The sequence below is a fragment of the Prinia subflava genome, chromosome 1 (genome assembly GCF_021018805.1).
Source record: "Prinia subflava isolate CZ2003 ecotype Zambia chromosome 1, Cam_Psub_1.2, whole genome shotgun sequence".
Classification (NCBI taxonomy): domain Eukaryota; kingdom Metazoa; phylum Chordata; class Aves; order Passeriformes; family Cisticolidae; genus Prinia; species Prinia subflava.
Window position 1 is genome coordinate 53,364,744 of NC_086247.1, and position 22,644 is coordinate 53,387,387.

The window sequence follows — 22,644 nt, forward strand, 5'->3', positions numbered from 1 at the left end:
CCCACAGGTTTAAGACAGACAAATCACAGATGGGTAATTAAGTACAGATCTCTGCGTGAGAATCAGACAAAATCATGAACGGTTGTCAAGCAAAATCGCATGGCTACAACTTCTACCTCAGAAACTTCTTAAGGTAACAAGAGGCAAAATGCATCAGCTTTAACTACTTTATCTAACCCATCATAGCTATTCACATCTTCAGGTATCCAAGTCTTAATATATATTTTAAAAAATAAATTCATAGATCTTCAGGTATCCAAGTCCTAATGTGTATTTTAAAAATAAATCCATATATTATTAAATTCACAGATTAACAAGTTTACCTTTATCTGACTGAACTGTTGTCAGAAGCTGAATGTAGAATTTACTTTTAGATACTCAAAAGGCAGAAATAAATTTTGTTCTCTTAAGGACACATGCTTAACTATCAGTATTTCTGGTTCTCAGTCACTCACAAAGTACACCCTGTACACTACAGGGAAAGGAGAGGTAGAAAGTCTCTTACCCTGCAGAGGTAAAACACACCTACTTCTAAACAGACTCTTAACCAATTCAGAACTGCAAAAAAGAAGCCAGTATTTTTTGCACACATTTTAGTAACTTGACCCACATTCCTATAAATATAAAAGGCAACTTTTATTACAAATAATAAATTCTCTTTATAAATACAATCATTACTGTTTACACAATCCCCTTCAATATACACATTGTGGTGTTTAAAATCAGTGGCATTTATAGAAAATACTAGTTTATTAGTTTTTAATTGAATCATTTTACACTCACATACATTATTTTGCTAAAAAGGTATGAACAATTTGGGGTTTTTCTCAAAGGACAGAGCGGTATTTACAAGCAAACATGATCCAAACAGCACACGCAGATTCAGGGTACGTAAACACTCGAACACGAACTGCAAGTCGCACTTGGTCTCCCCTGCAACAGATTATTTCTTCACAAAAAGGAGACCTATGTGACAAAGAGAAACATAGGAGTAACAGACAATCCCAAGATATTGTTAAAACTTTTAATTACATAGTGCAATTTTTTTAGAGTATGACTAGCATTTAAGTAACAGTGAATATCATTAGAATGTGATTACAAATAATAGTAACATTCTATAGTGCAAGGGCTGCTTCCTTGGAGGAAACTGACACAACCGCTGATCATTTTTAATAAATGCAGAGAAATTAAATTAATGCTTTGTTATTCAATTTAATACACAAGAAGTCTATTACCACTGAATCGCCAATGTAACCTAAAAGCTCTGTACCCCATGACCCATTACACATACCACACCAGTCTTCCTCCAATTCTAGCTTAAGGAAATTAATTTTCTTTAACATTCATTATTTTAAAAATGAGTTGCAATTAACAATTAAGGATTCCGATTTAGTTTTAACGTGTATCTATATCTTTACACTTAGACTTACCGAAGACACGTGGCGAATGCTCTCCTGGCATTTCTGTGCACAAAATGGATGGGAAACCCTTTGAAGGTGTGACCATCAGGTACCGCTCTCCTCACGGCATCCTGAAACTCCTCATTTCCTGCAGAAACGCCTGTTGTGCGTTCCAGCTCATAGGCTGCTAACGCTGGTGACAACAGATAGGAGAGCTGGTCATCCCAAATTGTAGAAAGGCCAAGATCCTGGGAGGCAAGTCACAGAACAATGACAACTGTGCAGACAGTACATCAGGATATGCCTAAACTCACCTACTGTATAGATTCAAATAAATCCAAGAATCTTTATATTGGTAGATAACGGCAGTGAACTCATGGAGCAGTGAGATTTGTGTGTTGACTCACACACCAACTGGGAGAAGCAAATACCAACACCAGAAGCAAGTGACATCACAAGTATCAAACATTTATCAAGGAATGAAGTTAAACTATTAGACTAAAACATAAGGCCAGCAGAGTTGAAACCAGATGTTTCGGCTACAGCATCTCTGCATGAAATGTAAGAAGATATATATATATAAATACACAGCAAAAATATGGAAAAGATCAACTAAGATTCACTTGACATTTTTTCAAATGTCTCATAGAAAATCCTTTCTGAAAAAATGATGCACAACAGCTCCTCAAAACACAAAGGCACCTTCCTTCTACCATCCATCTTCCCACCACGTACCTGCACCTTCCCCCCAGCATCCCAAATGCAAAGAAATAGAAAAATCTACCATGTACATATTCAACACTGCATGAGACTCATACTCTGAGAATTACTTTGCCACGCTAAAGGTTGAGCATCATGTGGGGAGATAAAATAGAAACAATCTAAAAAACTCATTAAAAACAGACATAAGCTAACAGGGACTTAAAATATCATTGCCTTCATGTCCAGCACAGGAAGTGTCATTTCTGGCACCTTATGCCTTGTAAAAATCCTGTAAAGGACAAAACTTCTAAAAATATTTCTGATTTTGTAGAGCAGTCAGAGTAAGATCACAAAAGCTGAAAGCCTGCTTTTATCTAGGAACCAGAAACATTTGTGCTGGATTGGCAAAGCCCACTAACAACCAGATTTCACCTTCCTGGTGCTTTTAGAGACCTCTCATGGGTGGTCTGCAGGTACCAGTAAGCTGAAGATCACAGACCCAGAATGAGGGGCAAAGGCAGGGTGGGGGGAAAAGCCCACACATTAGGCTACGGATCACCACTGCAAATAATAGTAAGTATGATGCCTAAACCAGCTCAATACAGTCTTCCCAAACATTTTTTCAGTTGTTTCCCTTTTCCTACATCACATTTCTGCAAAAGCTGATGGAAAAAACATTGCAAAGATACAAGTACATGAACTAACAAATGGCTACCCAAAACAAGTATACAATTTACACATAAACCTCTGTCACCATGACAGATCACTGCCAATCTTTCTCACCTTTCTGTGTTCAGCAACCAGTATCCTCAGCTGCACTTCTATCTCATTGCTTGTTGCAGCAGCATCTATTGTAGAAGCACACAGAGGAGGAAAAGGGGGAACTGAAGATGTTGCTCCAGGAGGACACACAGATTTTATTGCTTCTCCACTCATGGGTTTCCATTTAGACTCATCATGCAGGTCAAACACACACACCTCCACAGCATCAGATGGCTGACAGTTTCCAAAGAACTTTTGATGGTTGAAGATACAACCTATTGTGCGATATGGGTACAGTGGCTTGGGTTGTTCAGCTAGGGGAGGGTCGTCAGGGTTGATAGGTCTGTGGAGGTACCTAGTCAAAAAGATTCAATTTCTTGTATTAATACAACTTATTTCAAGGCGAGGGGAAAATATTTAGGTGAGACAGATACAGCCATTTTCCTTTAAAAATACAAGCCAAGTTTGTCATCAACTTTTCCCCCTAAAATGGCATTCATTTGTTTACAGAAATGTATTTGTACACACTTTGGAGGCATAATATACAATCAAATAATACATCATTTTTAGTCTATTAATATAGAAAAATAATCTGCTTAATCAAGCAGTTAAATTTTGCAACTATAAGAACATGCTCATACAGTTTCCCTGCTGTTCATCACATTTGGAGAAATACACCTGCAAATGCTAAGCACAGGATCCACACAAACAGTGGCAAAGCAGAATTGCTTGTTTTGAACACCAGAAATAACATGTTCCAGAAGCTTTAGTACACCAAACAGCTACATGTGCCCTTCTCAAATGACTCCAACCAAGAGAAAATCTCAGAGAACTTAGAGAGATTTCTGCAGGGGGAAAAAATTAATGCAACGCTGACTTTGCTGATGAAATCAAGCAAAAAATATGGGTTCCTACATAATCATGTCAGATTTCATCTCCTTTACAAATGATGGCAGCAATGACATCGGTGGCCATCAGCTGCAAGACAAAAAGCAGTTACCATACAGTATTAAAGACATTGCTATATTACAAACTGATGAAATACCTCCCATCACGCTGAATCAGTTATTTTCCAAGCAAAAGCAGTAGATAGAAAAAAGATTCAAAGACAAACATCACCTGGATTATACAACAGAGTATGAAGATTTAAAAAAAACCACAGCAGCAAAAATATTCTACACAAACCTCAGTATACATTGTTCTGTTTTCTTATACTCTTTTTACTCACCTATGCCCTGTTAAGCTCTCCCAAAAAGTAATTGTTTCATCAGATCCACAAGTCATTACCCAAGTATGGGGGACTCCTTTTGCTTTTGTTCCAACACACACAAAGGCTTCCAATCCAAACCCAAGAAGAAGACTGCACAGAAGGTTAGCATGGTCTTCACAGTCACCCTAGACAGTAAATATTAATAAATACTATTATTAATAATAAAACCTTAAAGAAAGAAAATAGTGCTATTTCTCAAACCACCATTTAATAAGTCATGTTGCTCTCCTATTTATCTAAAGCATGTATAAAAAGTCAGGATTCTACCATTTAAACTAGGCAAGTTTTAGTTTTCTGTAACAGAATAAATGAGTTGAAAATGCATGTTCTAATGATAGACTGTTGATATTGTTTGTTCAAGTACAGTGTATGATTAACACTGGGAAACATTTCCTATGGTTATACAGATACCTCCAAGTAACCCAAAGCTAGAATCTACTGACCCACAACAACAAAAGCAATGTTCTAATTAAATGCAAAAATATATAAGGTGAACACCTGAGGCAAGACTAGAAATTATACAGTATTTTCACATAATTAGAAAATTTTTCGCTTAATAAAATGTAACTCTACTGGTATTTCACTTACTTGAATGTGCTGTCAAAGTTCAGAAACTAGACAAAAATAAAACAAGGTCTCCCACAGATCTAACTGTAAAACAGCTGGGAATCATGTGCAGCTGTTTTTTCCTTCAGTCAGAAAAACATTTATCTCATAAACACATTACTACCACTGATAATTCACAGAAAACAATTTCCACATGCAATCTCTAACATCCTTTGTCTCTTGAGTTCTTTACAAATGTTAGCTGTAAAGTAAGAACAAAAATTGCTTAAACAATGAAGGCTTCATAACACAAAGTACAGCATTCAGAAGCAGAACAGTAAGGCTCTTTAGTCAAATAACTATTCAGAATGTTGAAAATGTAAAATTCAGTGCTCTTGGGTGTGTCAAGCCAACACAATCTTGCCCTACCACAGCATAAAAGGGAAATATGCAGAAAAGTAGGTTTAAAGAAGTTTGTAGTGAACCTATGTTACTTAATATTATACCACTTTCCATGAGAAAAATTATGATCCAGTTGGTGTCTCAGGGGCTAAAATCAGCTATTTTCCATACCGCTTTCACTTCTGCCTTGAAGGAACACCTTTCCCTGTGCCTCCAAACAGAGCAGTCCTCAAAGTCCTATTCTTGTCTGAAACCCCGTGGGTAGCCAGACTTGCCTTTATAGGGCACCTATGCATCCTCTGATATTCACAGACAACAGCCAGTGCCTGTTCTGTGTGGTCTTGGAGGCAGGTCTAAAATCTGGGGTACAGCTCCTGAGCACATCTTCTACATGCAAACACACCAGTGACATTATTTTTTAAGGCAGAAGTATCCCCATGGCAATGAAAAGCACTGACCACTCCAAAGAGGTATCAGAAGTAGCCACTGTTACATCTGCTCAGTAAAACAGAGGCACTATAAACCAGAACCAGTCACAATTTGCTTTGCTTATTATAGTCATGATACAACTGTCAGACCACCAAGCACTAGGCTGAAACTTCTAGTGGAAATTCCCATCTAGCAAAAATGGAACATAAAAACTGTCAGTATATTTCAGCCCATTTATTAAAAAACCCCAAAAACAATATAAAAACAAAAAAGAAAACCAAAAAAATCCCCAAGCAAAACAGCAAAGGAGACAAGAGACTAAAGAGACTTTTCCTGAGTCCAGAATATTAATTAGTGTCCTGCACAGTAGCAGGGATTCATTGGATGACAGTATGTGTTAGAAATGCAATGGAATAAAAGCCAATTCAGTGTCAAAGAGATGCACTGACCAATGGATCCCAACTACAGCAGTAAAGGAAGTCTGCTCCAAAGCCTTCTCTTTAAAAACACCTCAAACACGACTGTAAGAGAACCTTCCCCATCCGATTCCAGTGCAGGTATTTGCGGCCTGTTCTCAGTTCCTGCCCTCGCTCCGCCCAGGTCACGCACCTTGTTCCTGCAGAGGAAGGCGAGCAGGGTGCACCACTGCTCGTGCCGGCCGCCGCCGCCGATGACGGGCGCTCTCTCGTGGCCCAGCACGCTGACGAAGCGCGCCGCCTGCCTGGCCGTGTCCAGCAGCCGCCCGGCGCGCAGCGGCCGCACGAACGAACACACGGGCCGGTTCACCCCGTTCTCATCCTGCACACGACAAACGGGTCACTCGCCAGCCGCGCAGGAGTCACAACGCTCAGCTTAGCTTAGACTGTTTTTTCTCTGGGATAAGTATCAGTCAAAAACAGTAAGGACACGAAAATACCCCCAGAATCAGGACACGAGACCATTAAGACAACTCATTTAGAAACATCACGGATTTCATTCTGGCTCTGTCACTCGCAGGGTGTTCTGGACTAAATGTTTGAACACCAGGAACAGCACAGGCTGCAATTAATTTTCTCAGATGGGTGAGGAACTGTTCATGCTCTGCCCACTATCAATTTCCACATTATCATCAAGTATAAAAACAAGCCAGAACTAATCTCACACACCAAATTCCACAATGACCCCAAAAAAACCTTCCTCCAAAAGCATTAAACATTCAGCAACTGACTCTAGAGTTTAAAAGGTGTCTATTTGTTTCTGAATTTGAAAACTCTACCTTTTTTCATAACAGCAAGCAATAAAAATTACTGTAAACAAAGTAACTAGATGTATTAAGCAACTAGATCTAAATTAAGGAACAATAGTAAGAATTTCTAAGTTCCTGTAAAAATTAAAAAATAAGATGACTTTTAAAAAGGTCTGTTTTATTACATGCTGCAGGCAAATACTATCATTAGCATCTATTAAAACTATTTCAAGCATAGAGGTCTTCTGTTCCTCACTGGGCTAAATTGGTATTTTTATGCTCATATATTTTTAAAAGGGATCAAAGCCTTTTGAATCTCTGCAGCTTCAGGAAATTATGGTCTCATATTTTTACTGTAGTCACATATTGTCCCTGTTAAGGTTTTGTCATGCTTTTCCAGCAAGCTCGTGTCAAAAAAAGCAGCATTTATTTGAGGCTGACTGGAATCCTGTTGAAAACTCCCCAGCTTGAAAGCAATTTTAAAAAACCCCACAGGCAGGATTTATTTTTTAATATTGTCTCATATATATAATGCCTGTTTCTGCATATACTTATCTAAAACTTGATGGTAACTAAATTATCAAACTAATCTAATAAACTCATTTCTGTTCCCAGAAAGTTTTACTAAGATTTGCTAAGGCCAATGGGAGACTCAAGCTCTATATAGGTATTAATCTAGCAGGGGCCTACTTCCTATCCTATTTAATTACAGATTTGTTTCTCTTTCTGTCTGCTGTGGGGAGGGGTGAGTGACTGTCTTTGGATCACTGTCCTTCCTTCCTTCCCTTCCCTTTCCTTCCTTCCCTTTCCTTCCTCCCTCCCTTCCCTCCCTCCCTCCATGCATCCGTCCATTCTCCATTAAAACACCTTTATCTCAACCCATGAACTTTTCCTTGCTTTTGCCCTTTTTATTCTTGCCCCCATCACACTGATGTGGAGAGAGTGACGGGGTGGGGTGGGGGCTCAGCTGCTGGCTGGCATTTGGAAGTTCCCATCACTCCTGCACACTCAGGGCACAGCCAGAAGGAAAGCTGCTGCCTCACCAAAGAGGAGGCACAGATCGCTTCAGGACACTGCTCTGAGATAAGAAGTTACTGTGGTAGGAAAATTGCTACTATGCAGGGTAAATTCATAGCATGAAAAATGCAAGGATCGTGCCATTCCTTTTACTGAGGAACAGTTACTGAGGGGCAACTGATACAGTAATTGTTCAGACTCTAGTAATTATGACTGTAGTTGTTATGTGACATAAACCAGACAGATTGCATTGCCAACCACACAGAGTTCAAATATTCTGAGGATCTGTTCTAATAGATCTAGAAAGTTCATTTTTTGTAACTGTTTTGTCTGATACAAAACTTACCTGAAACAGTTTGTACAGATCAGCTAACTCTCTGCCATCTGTACGTATTAAAGGACAAGACTATGCAGGATTGTTCACTTCAGAGGCAGTCAGACCTGCATCATTCTATTAAGCTTCACTAGACAAACAGAAGTTCAGTCCTTACAAATTTATTTTTTTGGCATGACACACCACATTTAGCCCTGACCTGAACATAACCACAACATAAATCTATACAGATTCCATATATACATAAAGGTCAAAAAAAAATAAAAAGATAACTTAAAGAAAGGATTGGTCTGTTTGTAAAATTTACAAACCTGTGCAAAGATTTTTACCAGCCTTGTGTTGTGGGTAGGCCTGATCTGCAGGTATTCTCTCCACCACTGCTTAGCATACACAAGAAATAAACGTTCTTTTTCTGCTGTTTTCTGACGTTCCAAAGAGAACTGTAGGTAGGAAAAAACAAAACCAATCCTACACATACTAATTCCAAACGGGAGAACAAAAGCCATAATCAGTAAGTACACTGACACCACATCCTGGCATACGTAAAACAAAGCTTAACATTTTAAGTGTGTCATGCAAGTCCATAGTATTTTTAAACAGAAATCCAATTAAGAAAAACTTCAAGTTGTATTTCTTGTTTGTGGGTTCATATATTAACTTGACTGAAGTACTGTTCATTTTTAAGTAATGCATTTCTGCACAGAAGGATTGCTTGGATTTTAACATGCAGGAGAATATCTGCATGCACCTTCAGGCCAACATTTACTGGCTTTCCAAGCAGAACAGCTAACTTGAAATTACTGTTTCACATGGGAAAGAGCATATACTACCTGAAAAAAATAGAAATATTACATCTTTCTTTTTTCTTCAGAGGTTTTGATACAAGTAACTAGAAAAACCTATGACAGTAATATTTGGAGTACTGTTCAGTATGGACAAAGTAGTTTAAAAAAAGTAATTACATTTAAATTTAATAGAAGAGAAAGAAGTATTAAACATTCAAAAACCACACAGTCCTCAACATCTACAATTCTATACTGAGCTTCCCTCCCACCAACAAATGAATAAGTTAGCCCTCCCAGAAATTACTTACTTGAGTACTAGTTATTTCTGAAGAAAGTGTCTTATTAAGCTGTGGATACATTTCCAGCCTGATGTTTAAAATACCAACAGAAACCTTTGATTCTGTACCTTTGAAACAAAATAAATTTTCATCAGTTCTCTCATATTCAGTTTGTTTAGATTATTTCAGCCAGGCAGGGGAAAACCATTAAAATATGTATGTTATCCTTATATAACCACAAAAAGTAACTAAGCTTCTTTAAACATGGGCAAAGTAAGAATTTTTATTTTAATTTCAAGCTCAAATGAGGCTGTAGGAAAGCATAATATGATGAAAAAAAAGCACAGGTGTCTACACCCAAGACAATTATCCGAGCCCCTATTTGCAGCCAGTACTGGGACATATGAGATAAATGGTATTCTACAAATGTCTAGAATAGGCATCTAAAATCAAGTCAATCACACACTGTAAATGTGCCTATTCTTACTGATTACACAAGTAGCTAAAATTTAAATAGTTGGAAATAAGTAATGTTCATCTTCCCCCAGGACACAGTTCATTATGAAGGACCCTGGCTGTTATACAAAGAGATTAATCAACTTTAAAAAACTCCCCAAAACAACAAACAAATGAACAACAACCCCCCTAAACTTAACATTGTTGCCTAATGCTGAAATTTTGAAATTACATAAACAACAATAAGCATTACAAAACCGATTACAGATTGGTCCATAAGCAATGCAAGCAAGTGAAGCCTCACAAAATAGTTTATCTGTTTTTCGGAGATGGCAGCATCCTTTGATATTCTTGATGCATTTTGTACAATGACAGGATTTTGAAGAGGAGAAAAAGCACTGGATTTATTGGATTGACACTTTATTGCTTGGAAAAAAGCTAATGAGAATTAAATTTAATTTGCTCCATCATCCACCCAAGAATTAAACTCAACTTATTTGCCATGCATTTCCAAGTCATGATAGAAAATTAAAATCAGAATGGCCTGGGTTGGATGGGATCTTAGAGATCACCTAGTCCCAATCCCCTTGCCATGGGAAGGGACGCTTTCCACAAAAGCATGTTGCTTGGAGTTCCATCCAGCCCGCCTTGAACACCTCTCAGGAGGAGGCATCCACAGCTTCTCTGAGCAACCTGTTCCAGTGCCTCACCACCCTCACAGGAAGGAATTTCTTCCTAATATCTAATCTAAATCTACCCTGATTCAGTTTGAATCCATCTCCCCTTGTCCAGTCATTACCTGCTCTTGTAAAAAGTCTTGCAGGAACTCATGAGACACCTAGTCTTTATTAACTACATCATATCCTAAAAACTTGGGTTGGAACTCCTGAGAAGAGGCCTGGGGACAAGTGATACACAAAACTGCACGCGTGTACTAGCTGCTAAGCACCTAAACCAAGCCGTTCAGAAAACACACCTCTGCTGCTGGGATAAATGGGAGCAGAGCAGAGATCCCTTCCTCCAGCAATTGTTCGTTTGCTGTGAAAGGCACACAAGTTGGATTTTACTCCCCAGTGCACTGACCAGATATATTCCTGGAGACGAACTACTGGATTTTAGTTTGGTTGGTTTGATTCTGATAACTTAACCAGATATTGCAGATAATTAATACTGGAAATTCCCAGACATGAGGCCATTTTTACACGGGATCTAGAATACTCATTTCTAGCAGTTTGGTAACATAAAAATGTGACTTCTAAGTCTTCTAAGCATTTTCTAAGGATACTTTACAGTTACTTCTGAATGGAACAAAAAAAAGAACTAGATGAAAAATACTGCTTTAAGCTTGTAAGCAAGCTCAGTACCCAATATTTTAAGTCATCACAACATGCTTTTTTTTCATCCTTACCTACACCCAAGAGTTCCACAGCAACATTTGTTACGCCGTTCTCTGCAGCCAAGACAGACCTCCACTCCAAGAAATAGGATGCCACCAGTGTGGTCTCACCAAACGTGTCTGTTTTGATCAGAACCATATGCACTGGGTCACAAATAGACAACATTGTGGTTGCATCCGCCATCTTACTTCCGTCACCTGCCATTATTAAACCAAGAGAAGACAGCAAGAATGTTACCATCCCAAGCTCTCCTCAGAACTTCAAAACAGTATGCAAAAAAAAATGCAATGTATGTAGTAAGTATAAAGAAAGATCTTGAGTCCAGAAGTGTAAGCAATGGTCCCTTCTCTAAAACCATACTTATTTTAGGACAGAGCTGCAGAGAGAATAGAGAGAAGATAAAATGATTTTTGTAGTTGAGTACTGCAGTGCAACTAGTTCAGATATACAAAAAATTTAAATGGAATTAATATTTAAGAATGGATAAAGTTGGTCAATTTCAAGTTATTTAAGAGTGAATAAGAAGGAAAAGAGGAAGAGCAGAAAAAGATCTACAGGTGGCATAACCCAATACAGTAATCAGTTTCCTCAGGCAAACATGACAAAAACCAGGAAAGAAATCCACTAAATAATATCAAACATATTTTACAATAACTCTTAGGTCAGAAAAAGTCGCAACAGCATCAGCTTTAAACCCAGAATATTCCTTACCCAGGCTATCCTTGTGTATTTCAAGGAGAAAACCATCCTGAAAATCTGGCTCACAGGCACAGGGTACAGGTTTGGAACGGAAGCGCTGGTTTCGAAAATGTAAACACAGAGTGAAGGTAGAACAGATCTGGCCAGGCAGAGGCTCTGGTTCCTGAAGATGTTCCAGAAAAGCTTTTCCACCCAAAACCTGAAGGTAAAGATACCTCCGTGTTGGGTCAATGTTAGCTGTAAAGCGTAGCAATAAAAATGAAGACACTACAAACAGATCTTAGAAAGTTTAATTTGTTAAATATCAGCTAACTAACAGGAGACTAGCAAAAAAAAGAAACTTCTTTGAAACATGTGCTTAGAAGAAAGTGATTTTAAAATATATGGGAGTTATCTTAGTGTAAACTAAATGAAATAATAATAATAAATCATATTTACTGCAACACTGATTGCTGCTGCTGCTTGTGGATAAACAGAGGAAACATCCACCTTTATGCCAGGTCATACTGGATTACTAATTCAGAGCACAAAAATCACAGACCTCAAATTTCTTTCAAAACTATGATCCAAATATTTAAATTAACAAGAAACATACTTTTTTTCAAAACTGGTGGTTGTCTGTCAGCAAAATGTGTTGATAGTTTGGGAGCTGAAGTCCTCTCCGTTTCGTTCACATCCTGGAATTACAATTAAGACTTTTTAAGGAGTCAAGGATGCAGCAGTGCTCTTACCACCATCTTCTAAAAATTAAAGAATCCTCCACTTCATCTGAATGCCATTCCTTAGGCATGCTCCCTTCTAAAAACTGAAGAAATATTTTCAGCGCAGTATTATCACCAAATCAATTTCAGTATGTGCATTAATCTTCTCTACCCCCATAATGTCTCAAATCAGTAACGTCCTTACAAACCTCCTGAAGCAGCATCGTTTCACTTTGTCAAAACACCACGACAGTAAAAGGAACAAGCAGAAATACTTCCTCTCTTTAAAAGCTACTTACAGCTACAAATTTCAGTTCCTTCATAACATCATCAATGATTCCCCGCTGTCTGAGGGCTTTTATCAGCTCTTCTGTGGACAACTGCTGATGCTCAGGTGCCAGCTCTTCTTGTATAGTCTCAGCAAGAACTTCTCGTATCCTCCCATGCACATCCATCTGAAAGATAACTCATTCTGTGTTACAAACACCAGCTCTCTGTATGGGAGTAGGTACAACTTACCAATTAAGTCTGTAAGGCTAAAGGTGTTTTTCTAGGAACACGGAAAGAGCTACACCAAAATATTGATCCTTTCAGAACTAATCAAATGAGTCACTATCTTACAAAAGCAGCTCCTCAGTATAAAAAAATTACAAGCATACAAAACCTAGGCGTTTTCACTGCTCTTTGACAGCAACCTATCTCGAACTTCCCTCCTTACAAAAAAGTCTGCAAATCTATCAATTACAAAATGGTAACTGTTCTAATTTCTCATCTCCCTCAAAATTCAAGCTTAATACAATACTTTTTTATTTTTCAGGGGAAAAATACACTTTCATATAGGTAAGGCACAAAAGTAGTAGATCTCCCTTGCAAGCTTTCCTTGTTCTCAAAGGGAAGTCTGAGAATGTCTGCCCATCATCTGAGCTATGAAAGCAGGTGCACTTATAGAGCTGACTCTCAAGGCACTGGAAGGATGTTAAGGACACAGTCACCGGGACCTGAAACAGAATCACAGAATGATCTTGCTGGAAAACACCTTAAAGATCACCTCATTCCACAGCCCCTGCCACGGGCAGGGACACCTTCCACCAGAAGGTCACTCAGAACCCCTCCCAGCCTGGCCTTGAACACTTCCAGGGATAGGGCATCCACAACTTCTCTGCGCAACCTATTCCAGTCCCTCAGCCCCATCACTGTGAAAAATTCTTCCTAATATCTAATTTAAACCTGCTCTCTTTCACTTTGAATCCATCTCCCCTTGTCCTGTCACTACACGCTCTGGTAAAAAGTCTGTCTCGTTTCTTGCAGGCTCCCTTCAGGTACTGGAAGGCTGCTGTAAAGTCTCCACTGAGCCTTCTCTTCTCCAGGCTGCACAATCCCAGTTCTCTCAGCGTTTCCTCAAGCACAGGTAGGTGCTCCTTCCCTCTCCTCATTTTGCTGGCCTCCTCTGGACTCGCCCCAAGAACCCCGTTCTCCTGAGTGACAGGTAGGAGGATCCACCACGGCACTAACAAGCGATGTAGGAGTTACAGCCTCCTTACTGATCACTTCAAGACCCTCGCTCAAAAAGCAACAAGCAAACGACAAAGCGGCGCCTGGAAACCACCTGCAGCGACCGGAGTTGTGAAAACAAAGCGGGCAGCCGGAGCGGGCGGGCGCGGCCACCGCCTCAGCGGGCGCTGCCGCCGCCCGCGGCGGGGCGACAGCCGGGGTGACACTCTGTGCCGCACGGGGGCTGCCAGAGCCCCTGAGGGCCAGGGGAGGTCCCTCCGGCGCCGGGCGGCGGCGCCAGTCCCACCTTGAGCAGCTGCTGGTGGATGATCTGCTTCAGCTCCGAGGCTTTCTCCGGCGGCAGCGACATGGCGGAGCCGGCAGGGAACGAGCCCCAACGGCCGCGCAGCGAGCGCGGGCAGCGCCGCCACCGCCCCCTGGCGGCAGCGTGGGGTGCGGCGCCCGCGCCCCGCTTCCTTCCTTCCCTCCCTCTTCTTTCCTTCCTTCCGTTCTTCCTTCCTTCCTTTCTTCACTGCCTGCTTCCCTCCTCCCTTCCCGGCCGGCATGTTCATTCCATGCGACCGCGGCGGGGACTCCGCCGCCCCCGAGTTTAAAGGCTTCACTCTGCTCATGGTGAGTCACGCTCCTGCTTCCCCTTTCCCCCGCCCTCGGTGGGTTTGAGGGATCGCTGCCCCCGGTCCCCGTGCTGGGGCTCCGCTGCTGTGGGACGGGACACGGGGGGCCCTGGTGTCTCTCCGTGCCCTGCCCGAGGGTCGTCCCTGGGTGCTTGGCCGTGGGATAAGCGGAGAAGGCGCAGGGCAGGCGGTGTCTGTGGAATCTGGGGGTGTTCTGCCGAGGAAAAGAGGGTTTGGAGGGCTCCGTCTGCCGCAGAGCTTAGCGCGGTCTTCTCCGTTTCTGTCAACTTCTCCCTCCCCAGAACCCCGGGTTTGCCCCTCACAAGACGATCCGTGCCGAGCTGCAACAGCTATAGTTTATTTTAGAGCAATAGCTGTATGCTATTTCAGAGCTATAGCTAAATGCTGTTGCTCTAAAAATTAATGCGCCCTACGTGCTTTTACTTGATTTGCAGCACCGGTGGGTTGCCGCTGCAATAAAAGCTTGGGGTTTTATTCATGTAAATGCGATATATAAATGTTTCCAATGTAAAAAAAGAAATTCTGCTACATTTAAATCTCGGATTAGGATTGTTTTTGGAAGTGTTTTTATCGCTTTGACACATGGTGTGACATCAGTGTCAGGTCATGTGCCCGAGGTGACGATGTCAGTGTGGGACGGGAGCTCCAGCGCCGGCTGCGGAGGGGCAACCCCTGGCCTTTCTCGCCTTGCTGGGTGAGCCGCAGGCAGCTCCAGGGCTTCCAGGGCTTCCAGGGCTGCCGGGCCCGGGATGACGGTGCAGGCTGCGCGGGAGTCATTCCCGGTCAGCTGACGAGCAGCAGGAAGCACATCAGTGCCCAGCCCCTCCGGGGGCTGGCGGCGGGCGGGCTGCCCTGGGGCGTGCGGACACCCAGCGCTGCCGCCGCTTTCCCGGCTCCCCTCAGCCTCAGATCCGGTGTCTTTCCGCAGTGGGCAGCACCAGCGATTCTTAGGTTTTATTATAACGTAGAGGAAAGCGCCCGAACGTTTTATGATTGTCTTCCTCTAACAGTTTCTTTGGAAGGACACAGACTCTTGATTTTGTCTTTGCGTGCCATCATATTAGGTCAGTATAATAGGGCAGTGTCCGCCCCGATTGATGACAACCCACAGCAATTCCTCTGAAATTAATTTAAGGGCACCCTTATCATTTTTATCCTTAAAAAAATGGAGAGCAAGCTATTCTTTTCTATAGGTCAGTCGGAGATTTAGAGGTTTAATATGTAATACGAGCGCTGCCTCTGGGCATCGTGTGAGGTTTGGCAGTCTCACATCACTTGCTTGAGTGGCTTTTACCTACTCTCAATCCAGAAGTGTGGGGAAGGAGGTAAGTTTCCAAGCTGTTCTTTCAGTTTACAGTGAGACAGGAGTATTCACAGAAGAGGCCAGGATGTTTGTTGTCAGACAGGAATAAAATCCTTTATTTACCAATCCTTGTGGTAGGAAATAGCCACCTTTGCCAGAGGATGAGCAGCCACTTTTAGAAATCATGTTTGATCAGATTTTAAGGAGTTTAATCCTTCACTATTTGAAGAGCACCCTCTGCCATCCATAAGGCACGCTGTAATTCTGTTCATTCTGTTACTTCAGCCAGCAGTGTCCGTGGGAAATGTCGGGCAGTTGGCAATAGATTTGGTGATTTCCACACTTGACATGACCAAAGTTGGTTACTTCTACACCAATTGCCTGGTGCCAATGGTTGGAAATAACCCATATGCAACAGCAGAGGAAAACTCAACAGAGCTCAGTATAAATGCTGAAGGTGGGTATTGAATGCTGAAGGTATTTGCAGGGGGCATAAGATGCAAGAACATCACATTTACTTTTTTTTGTTGTTTAATGTTGCTGATGTGCTTAAATTAATGTCAGTAATAACAGCTGCAGAAACCTACAGATAGGAAAGTATTTACACTTCACAGAGGAAACTGTTCCTGTTGTTATTTTGGAAAGCAAATTTGATATTTGGAACCAGCAAGAAATGTTGAATTTGAGCCATACTGCAGTGCAGCTAAAACTCTCTGTGGTGTTAATCCAAAGCAACATCAAGTGTGCACATACTTAAATTATTGAAATACAAGTTGAATTTCTGATTTAAAAGGATGCTCTTCTTCCTTCCCACATACCTTTGCCTTTTTCCCTGTGTAATGTTTCTCCCACTCCTCCTAAAAAGTCTTCATTTCTTTCCCCACACTGATCATTGTGTTTTATTTTTTTACCCTCTTAAATCACAGAAATCTCAGAATAATCTGTCAATCTTTGCAAAGATGCATACATTATCTGAATCATTACAGGAGGCAAATCTTCATATACCTTTTAATATAATTCAGTCCTTGAATTTAGTACAACTGAAACTCAGTCTTATGAAAATAAAATGCACAGAAATATGTGTTTTTAACACAATGGGTGTTATCAGACTTTCCTGTGTGAATTGATAGCTGAAAGGTTTACTATCTTGGAGTTTGTAAATAAGGTAATTCTTGATATATTTAAACCCAGATCTCTTTCTCAGTTTTTGCTTAACAAGACTTAATGATTTCTTCTTGTAGTGTACTCCTTACCTTCAAAGAAACTTGTAGTTCTGCAAATCAGGTCACCTTTTATAAAGGTATGTATGTTCATTGATTGTTCTTACATCACTATTTGGTTTGAATAGTTCTGCTGGCAAATATTAAGTGGTCTGGTGAAATTAGTTTTCTACTTCATGCTGTAACAGCCTTTGCAGTTGGTACAGTTTTACTGATTTCTGCATTCATTGAAGGCTGAGGTTTTGATTTTGTTTTTCAAAGCCCCACAACAGCTGCCTGTGTTGGTAGATTTTAGTGTAAATATCTCCTTAGTTATTAAGAGTCAAGAAAATACAAAATGGTCTGGGTTTTGTCTGTTTATTTTTTTCCCTTTACATTTATTGGTTTTGTATATTCTTTGTAATAGCTTTATTCTTTTTTTTGTGTGTCATGCCAATTATTTCATACTCATTAATTGGACAGTGGCTGTAATTTAAAATAAGCAGAATGCCATGACATAAAAACAAAATTGTGATGCAGTATTTTAGCAGTTCAAAGTGTGGAAGAATACTGTGTGATCCTGCCATCCCATCTTGCTCTAAAGCTTTTTCCTTTGGTATTAATGGCACACAAAACAGGTGGTTGACATGGTCTTAATGATAATTATTATAATTCTATGTGTAGTTTTGTTTAAGTAAAGAACCAGGGCAATTCTCTGCTTTCTAATAATATACCTGGGGCTGAAGACTAAGTCGATTTAAAGAATAGTTAATATCACTGCTACACATGGTGTATAACACCTGGCGTTGTTAAGGACACATTAAATGCTTTCCTTTTTTTCCTGTGTCTTTGCATAAAGAACAAGTACAGGCCATTCTGTGAAACCCTGCTTGCTTGGGTGAAGAGCAGCAAATGTGCCAGGGTTGTCCTTCTGTCCAGCAGCCATGCATACCAGCGTGATGATGAGCAGCTCCTGGGGTATGTTTGTGTCCTTAAAAGACCTAATTGATGGTTTGGGGTGATTTTGACTGACATATTTCCCTCTACTCCCATGTATTGAGTACTTTTGGCAGGTATGCGTACTTTTGCTTGTATGCGTACATATGTCATAAAATGCTTAGTATGCTATTAAAACATGTTATACAGGATTAGTCTCTGAATTTTCTGGGTTAGCACTGTCAGAAGTACTGATCAAATTAAAAGCTGTAAGCAAATTGCACTTGGCATGCACTGCCAGGTGGCAGAGGCTCAGTTTTAACTTCTTGTGGCTGCAAGCAATGTCAGGGATTAGCTGCTGACATACAGGTCACAGGTTAGATTTTTTAATAGTGGATTGCAGTATTGGTTTGTTTCTGACCTCTTCATCACCATTCTGCATTTGGAAGGGGTTTTGTGATACAGGATGTTGTCATTCTTTTTTTTATAATAGGAAGTTACCGGTTATTATTTGTTGGGACGTAACTGCAGTGTTGCAACTGCAATATTTCTTTTACTAGATGTTACTCATCCAAGAACCAGGCATGTCTTGCTGATTGAGGGCATCACAATTGGTGATTTCATGAAAAACAAATAAGATCAGTATTTCTGCAAATAAAACCAGTATTTCTGCAGTTGTCATCCTCAGGGTCTCTGAATGCATAGGGCCTCAAAGGAGGTTTAGATCTATGCACATCCCAGACACAGTGGTAGGTCCATACAATTGCAGGATGGCCAACATGGAATGAAGTGAGAGGGGCTGATCATTATTTGATGAGGTCTGAGTCAGAAGTTCTGGTGATTTAAACCCTCCCAGCTCCCTCAGCACCACAGAACAACTCCCTTACGGCAGATTTACTAAAGAGTGAGGGTAGTGCATTCAGAAAATACTTTTAATTTGACTAAAGTCTGAATGTATTAGTAGTGTGACCTTATTAAAAATACTGTATCATAGTGAAGTCCACGTTTACACTAGCAGATTTTCAATTAATCACCTCCTATCTGAAGGAAGAGAAAGCACATTTTATTTGTAAATTATTTTAACAGCTATACACAAGTCTCCTGTTTATGTGCTTATGTATTTGGCACTTGCCAGTTACTTGAGCCCCTAAAAGGGTACCTAAATTCTCTTTGTGGCAGAAAGCTGAGTAGCTTGTACAGTTTGGAGGCCACAGAGTTACTTTCTTACTTTGATCCGAAGAGAGAGAGAATACTGGAGCAATTCTTCTCACACTGAGGCGTGAGGTCCTCAGTGCTTGCACCTTCTGTGTGCCCTGAGTGTAACTGGGGTGGTGTCCTGAGTGCATCCCTGACGTGTTCCTAGGACCCCGCTGCGCTACCTGCTCACACCCGATCTGGAGAAAGCACTTGGAGGCCGCATGAAGGAGCTGAACTGGAAAGAAATGGAAAAAGTAGCAGCTTACCCTGGAATAAGCGATACAGACAAAGTTCTGCATATACCTGGAGGTGGCATCACAAAACTATTATTTACTGAGAGGTGAGCTGTCTAAAGATAAGCACAGAAGGGTATCAGAAGTCTTGTTTTTAGTACTTGGGTAAAATTATCTTACAAACTTTTCTGTTACAGGAAAAGTCCTTCTTTTTATAGAACAGAATTATTCTAGTCCATAGGAATAGAATTTGTTTTAGGTCAGGCTCATGATTAGGAGAAAGAGAAGTAGGGAGTCCTAGATCATAAAGTTAGAATAAGATAAAAATAGAAGGGAATAGGCTAAAGGAAAAGAATAAAGTCTTGACAGTTATGATCACAATCAGTCTGGTATCTGATATTACCCAAACCACAGTTTGTAAATAGTAGAATTGCTGTACCTGTGCTGCTTTAACTGAAACTGTTTCCTGAGGCAAATGGTTCCAATGTCAGTTACCCAAAAAACCCCAAAAACCTGCAGCACTATGAATGACTTAAGATTTCAGGGCCAGCAAAAAAATTAGATGTGGGGGTTTTATTAAAAGGTGCATGCATCAGAAGTTGTGCTGAAAGCCGAGTTTTTAAATTTTAGAAACTAATACTCATTTATAGCACAACTCTGTGGTTCTGCAAAAGATATGTTGTGTTAGGTGGAAAACTGACTTTTATTTTTAATTATTACTTTTGACACCTGACCATTCAACAGCAGCAAAGTTACTAATGCCACACTTACCTTTATACTGACTTCAGTCTGGAAACAATATACAATTGCAAAAGAAAAGACCTGCCAGGACTTGAGGCAAAAAATTTAAAAATAACCATCTTAATATCTAAATTAAAAATTGAGAATATTCTGAGTGAAGCAGTGATACACAGTCTGCAAAACTGCTGGTTTAAAATACACAAAAAGATAAGGATTGATTGGATCAAAGGATATGTATAGGCATCTCACCAGCACAAAAAATGCAAACTAAGTATGTAAAAGGCCTGAATACTCTTATAAGATGGAGGATTCCTGCCTTGCAAAGTAAAGAACAAATTCAAGACAACACAAAAGAGCATGAAGTGTGAAAATGTGATCAAGGAAATCTGGAGAGGAAAAAAAAATATATCCATACATTTTTCCTTTTTGGTTTTGGCTTTTCACAAGATACATGCATATTGTTGCTGCTCTTAATACATAAATATACTTGTTGTGGGTCTAAAACCAAAATGTAAATGCATGCTTATTTTTGTTGCAGCTGTTCACAGGGAATCCAAATGGCAGTTCTTCTGAAATTTTGTTCAGAAGGAGACAACATCCCTGATGCATTTGTTCTGGTTAACTATCTGAATGAATGGCTCCAGCTAATTAAAAGTGAAGTAAGTACTGCTCGATCTAAAGTTCTTGCTTTCATATTTTATATCCATTGTTTTCTTTTTTCTTCAGTCTAGAGGGGTTCATTTTGGCTCTTGGTCATCAAGAATATGAAAAATAAAATAGACATTTGTATTAAAATCTCACTGGGAGTTTCCCCACCTGAAAAAACAAATCTGAACACCAGTTCTTTTGTTTGACAGGTGTGGGCAAAAACTGTATAAAGGTTTGATTGAGTTCTTTCTTCCAGTGCCCTTCTCTAAAGCAATGCCCTGTGACACCGACACTTGTACTGCTGCCCATTCTTTTAATACCCGTGCCAGTTACGTCCTTACCACTTAAAACTTAATTATTCTGGGTTTGTTGCAGAGCAACAATTCCACAGATCCTTCTTCACAGTGGAAGATACCGAGTTCCTGGCGCTTGCTTTTTGGTAATGGTCTCCCCCCTGCCCTCTTCTGATCAGCTCTGAACTCGCTGTGAGTAGTGTGTGGTCGCAGATGTCCCTCGAGGTGATGATTACACAATAATTGCCAAGGAGCAGCAGCTTGCTTTGATGTCTACATAAATGCTCTATTTAAGAAAAATTCCTTTTGTGTATGTGGGTAGCTAAAGAAATTAAGGTAACTTTCACAAACTCACCAAAGAAATATGTTTTGTACAGTTGTTTATCGAGTAACTTTGGTTGGAAGTTTTTTCTAATAAAATATTTTTTAAGAAAACTCTTTCCGTGGTTGTTACTGCCATGGACAAGCTTACAGAGCTCCCTTTTAATGCAGCTGAGAACTGAGAGAGATGTGTAGGCATGGATTTTCTTGGAAGATAAAACCCTCCGCCTCCACATCAACTGTGGATCTTTTTTTTCACGACTTCCTGGTGAGATAAGTGAAGGTCAGAAGTGATCTGGTTTTGCTTTCTTTTCTCAATGCTGTTGTGGTAGCTTCAACTGAGGAGACTGCAAGCAGTGTAACAGCCTGTTCTCTGTCTGCAGAGTCACAGAACAGGGTGGGTTGGAGGGATCCTGAAGATCCCCTAGTTCCAGTCCCACTGCTTTACGCAGGGACACTCCACCAGACCAGGTTGCTCAGAGCCCCAACCACCCTGGTCTTAAACACTTCCAGGGATGTGGCATCTGCAACTTTTCTGGGCAACTTGAGCCTGAGCCTCACCACCTTGGCAGTAAAAAAATTTCTTCCTAATACCCAACCTAAACGTACTCTGTTTGAAGCCATTTCCCTTTATCCTTTCCCTTCATGCCCTTGTAAAAAGACCCTCTCCAGCTCTCTTGCAGACCAGTGCCTCTGGGAACTGGGAGGCCACAATTAGGTTACCCCTGAGCCTTCTCTTTTCCAGGCTTCTGTTCCATTTCCAGAAGCTACTAAGATGCTGAAACTAAAGCTTTCCAGGCCAATGAGCCTTCTTAGACTGAACATTAATACAGTGCTCTGAAATACAAAGGAATCAGGGAACCTTGCCTGACACCAGGCAGTCTGGTATCTGTATTTTACAGGCTTAGTCTGAGACAGCTGTTGTGTGATGGACAGTTCACGTGTTCAGTATTTGTCATGGTACCTGGTGCTCTGTAGTACTTAGCTATATGCTCAAATTCGGCCTTTTGGAAGTGCTTGGTCACATCAGCTGATTTAAAAGCAACTTTAAATGATGGATGCAAGGTGGTCAGTTCTAGAGTTGAAAGATGAGAATTAACCAAAAAAATATTTTTAGGAGTTCCCACAGGTATCCGGACTGGTAAGCTAGCGAGTCAAAATGCAGATGCAGTCAGGGAATGCAGACAGAAGGCCATGTGGAGCACAAGGCAAGTCTGATAAGC

The 22,644-nt window shown here is 40.6% G+C and overlaps 2 protein-coding genes across 4 annotated transcripts; one reads left to right on the plus strand and one right to left on the minus strand.

Annotated features, from left to right (window-relative positions):
• Window positions 1–617: 617 nt before the first annotated feature.
• On the minus strand, window positions 618–14,330 carry CEP76 (centrosomal protein 76). 3 transcript variants are annotated; one of them, XM_063396951.1, is made up of 12 exons: window positions 14,202–14,330; window positions 12,703–12,858; window positions 12,298–12,379; window positions 11,715–11,939; window positions 11,015–11,200; window positions 9,181–9,278; window positions 8,399–8,527; window positions 6,121–6,309; window positions 4,093–4,259; window positions 2,886–3,219; window positions 1,431–1,648; window positions 618–966 (listed from the first exon to the last, which is right to left on the minus strand). In XM_063396951.1, exons 1-12 carry the CDS (start codon window positions 14,262–14,264, stop codon window positions 828–830), a joined length of 1,986 nt encoding a protein of 661 aa, XP_063253021.1. In that variant the 5' UTR covers window positions 14,265–14,330; the 3' UTR covers window positions 618–827. The 3 variants fall into 3 exon arrangements, with proteins under 3 accessions (XP_063253021.1, XP_063253031.1, XP_063253042.1); XM_063396961.1 differs by lacking the exon at window positions 6,121–6,309; XM_063396972.1 differs by lacking the exon at window positions 618–966 and having other exon boundaries at window positions 1,457–1,593.
• Window positions 14,331–14,393: 63 nt separating this feature from the next.
• On the plus strand, window positions 14,394–21,535 carry PSMG2 (proteasome assembly chaperone 2). The gene is made up of 7 exons (XM_063396983.1): window positions 14,394–14,527; window positions 16,139–16,310; window positions 17,095–17,153; window positions 17,912–18,030; window positions 19,352–19,525; window positions 20,698–20,818; window positions 21,183–21,535. The coding sequence occupies exons 1-7, from the start codon at window positions 14,459–14,461 to the stop codon at window positions 21,273–21,275; spliced, it is 807 nt and encodes a 268-aa protein (XP_063253053.1). The 5' UTR covers window positions 14,394–14,458; the 3' UTR covers window positions 21,276–21,535.
• The last annotated feature ends 1,109 nt before the right edge of the window (window positions 21,536–22,644 follow it).

What these genes read in the sequence shown, in the direction of transcription:
- PSMG2 (XM_063396983.1), top strand. Translation starts at nt 14,459, where the DNA reads ATGTTCATTCCATGCGACCGCGGCGGGGACTCCGCCGCCCCCGAGTTT. An exon ending in AAGGCTTCACTCTGCTCATG is followed by an intron (nt 14,528 to 16,138) that starts GTGAGTCACGCT and finishes CTGTTACTTCAG; the next exon opens with CCAGCAGTGTCCGTGGGAAA. An exon ending in TCAGGTCACCTTTTATAAAG is followed by an intron (nt 17,154 to 17,911) that starts GTATGTATGTTC and finishes CTTTGCATAAAG; the next exon opens with AACAAGTACAGGCCATTCTG.
- CEP76 (XM_063396951.1), bottom strand. Translation starts at nt 14,264, where the DNA reads ATGTCGCTGCCGCCGGAGAAAGCCTCGGAGCTGAAGCAGATCATCCAC. An exon ending in AGGAACTGAAATTTGTAGCT is followed by an intron (nt 12,380 to 12,702) that starts GTAAGTAGCTTT and finishes TTGTAATTCCAG; the next exon opens with GATGTGAACGAAACGGAGAG. An exon ending in AATACACAAGGATAGCCTGG is followed by an intron (nt 11,201 to 11,714) that starts GTAAGGAATATT and finishes TAATAATGGCAG; the next exon opens with GTGACGGAAGTAAGATGGCG.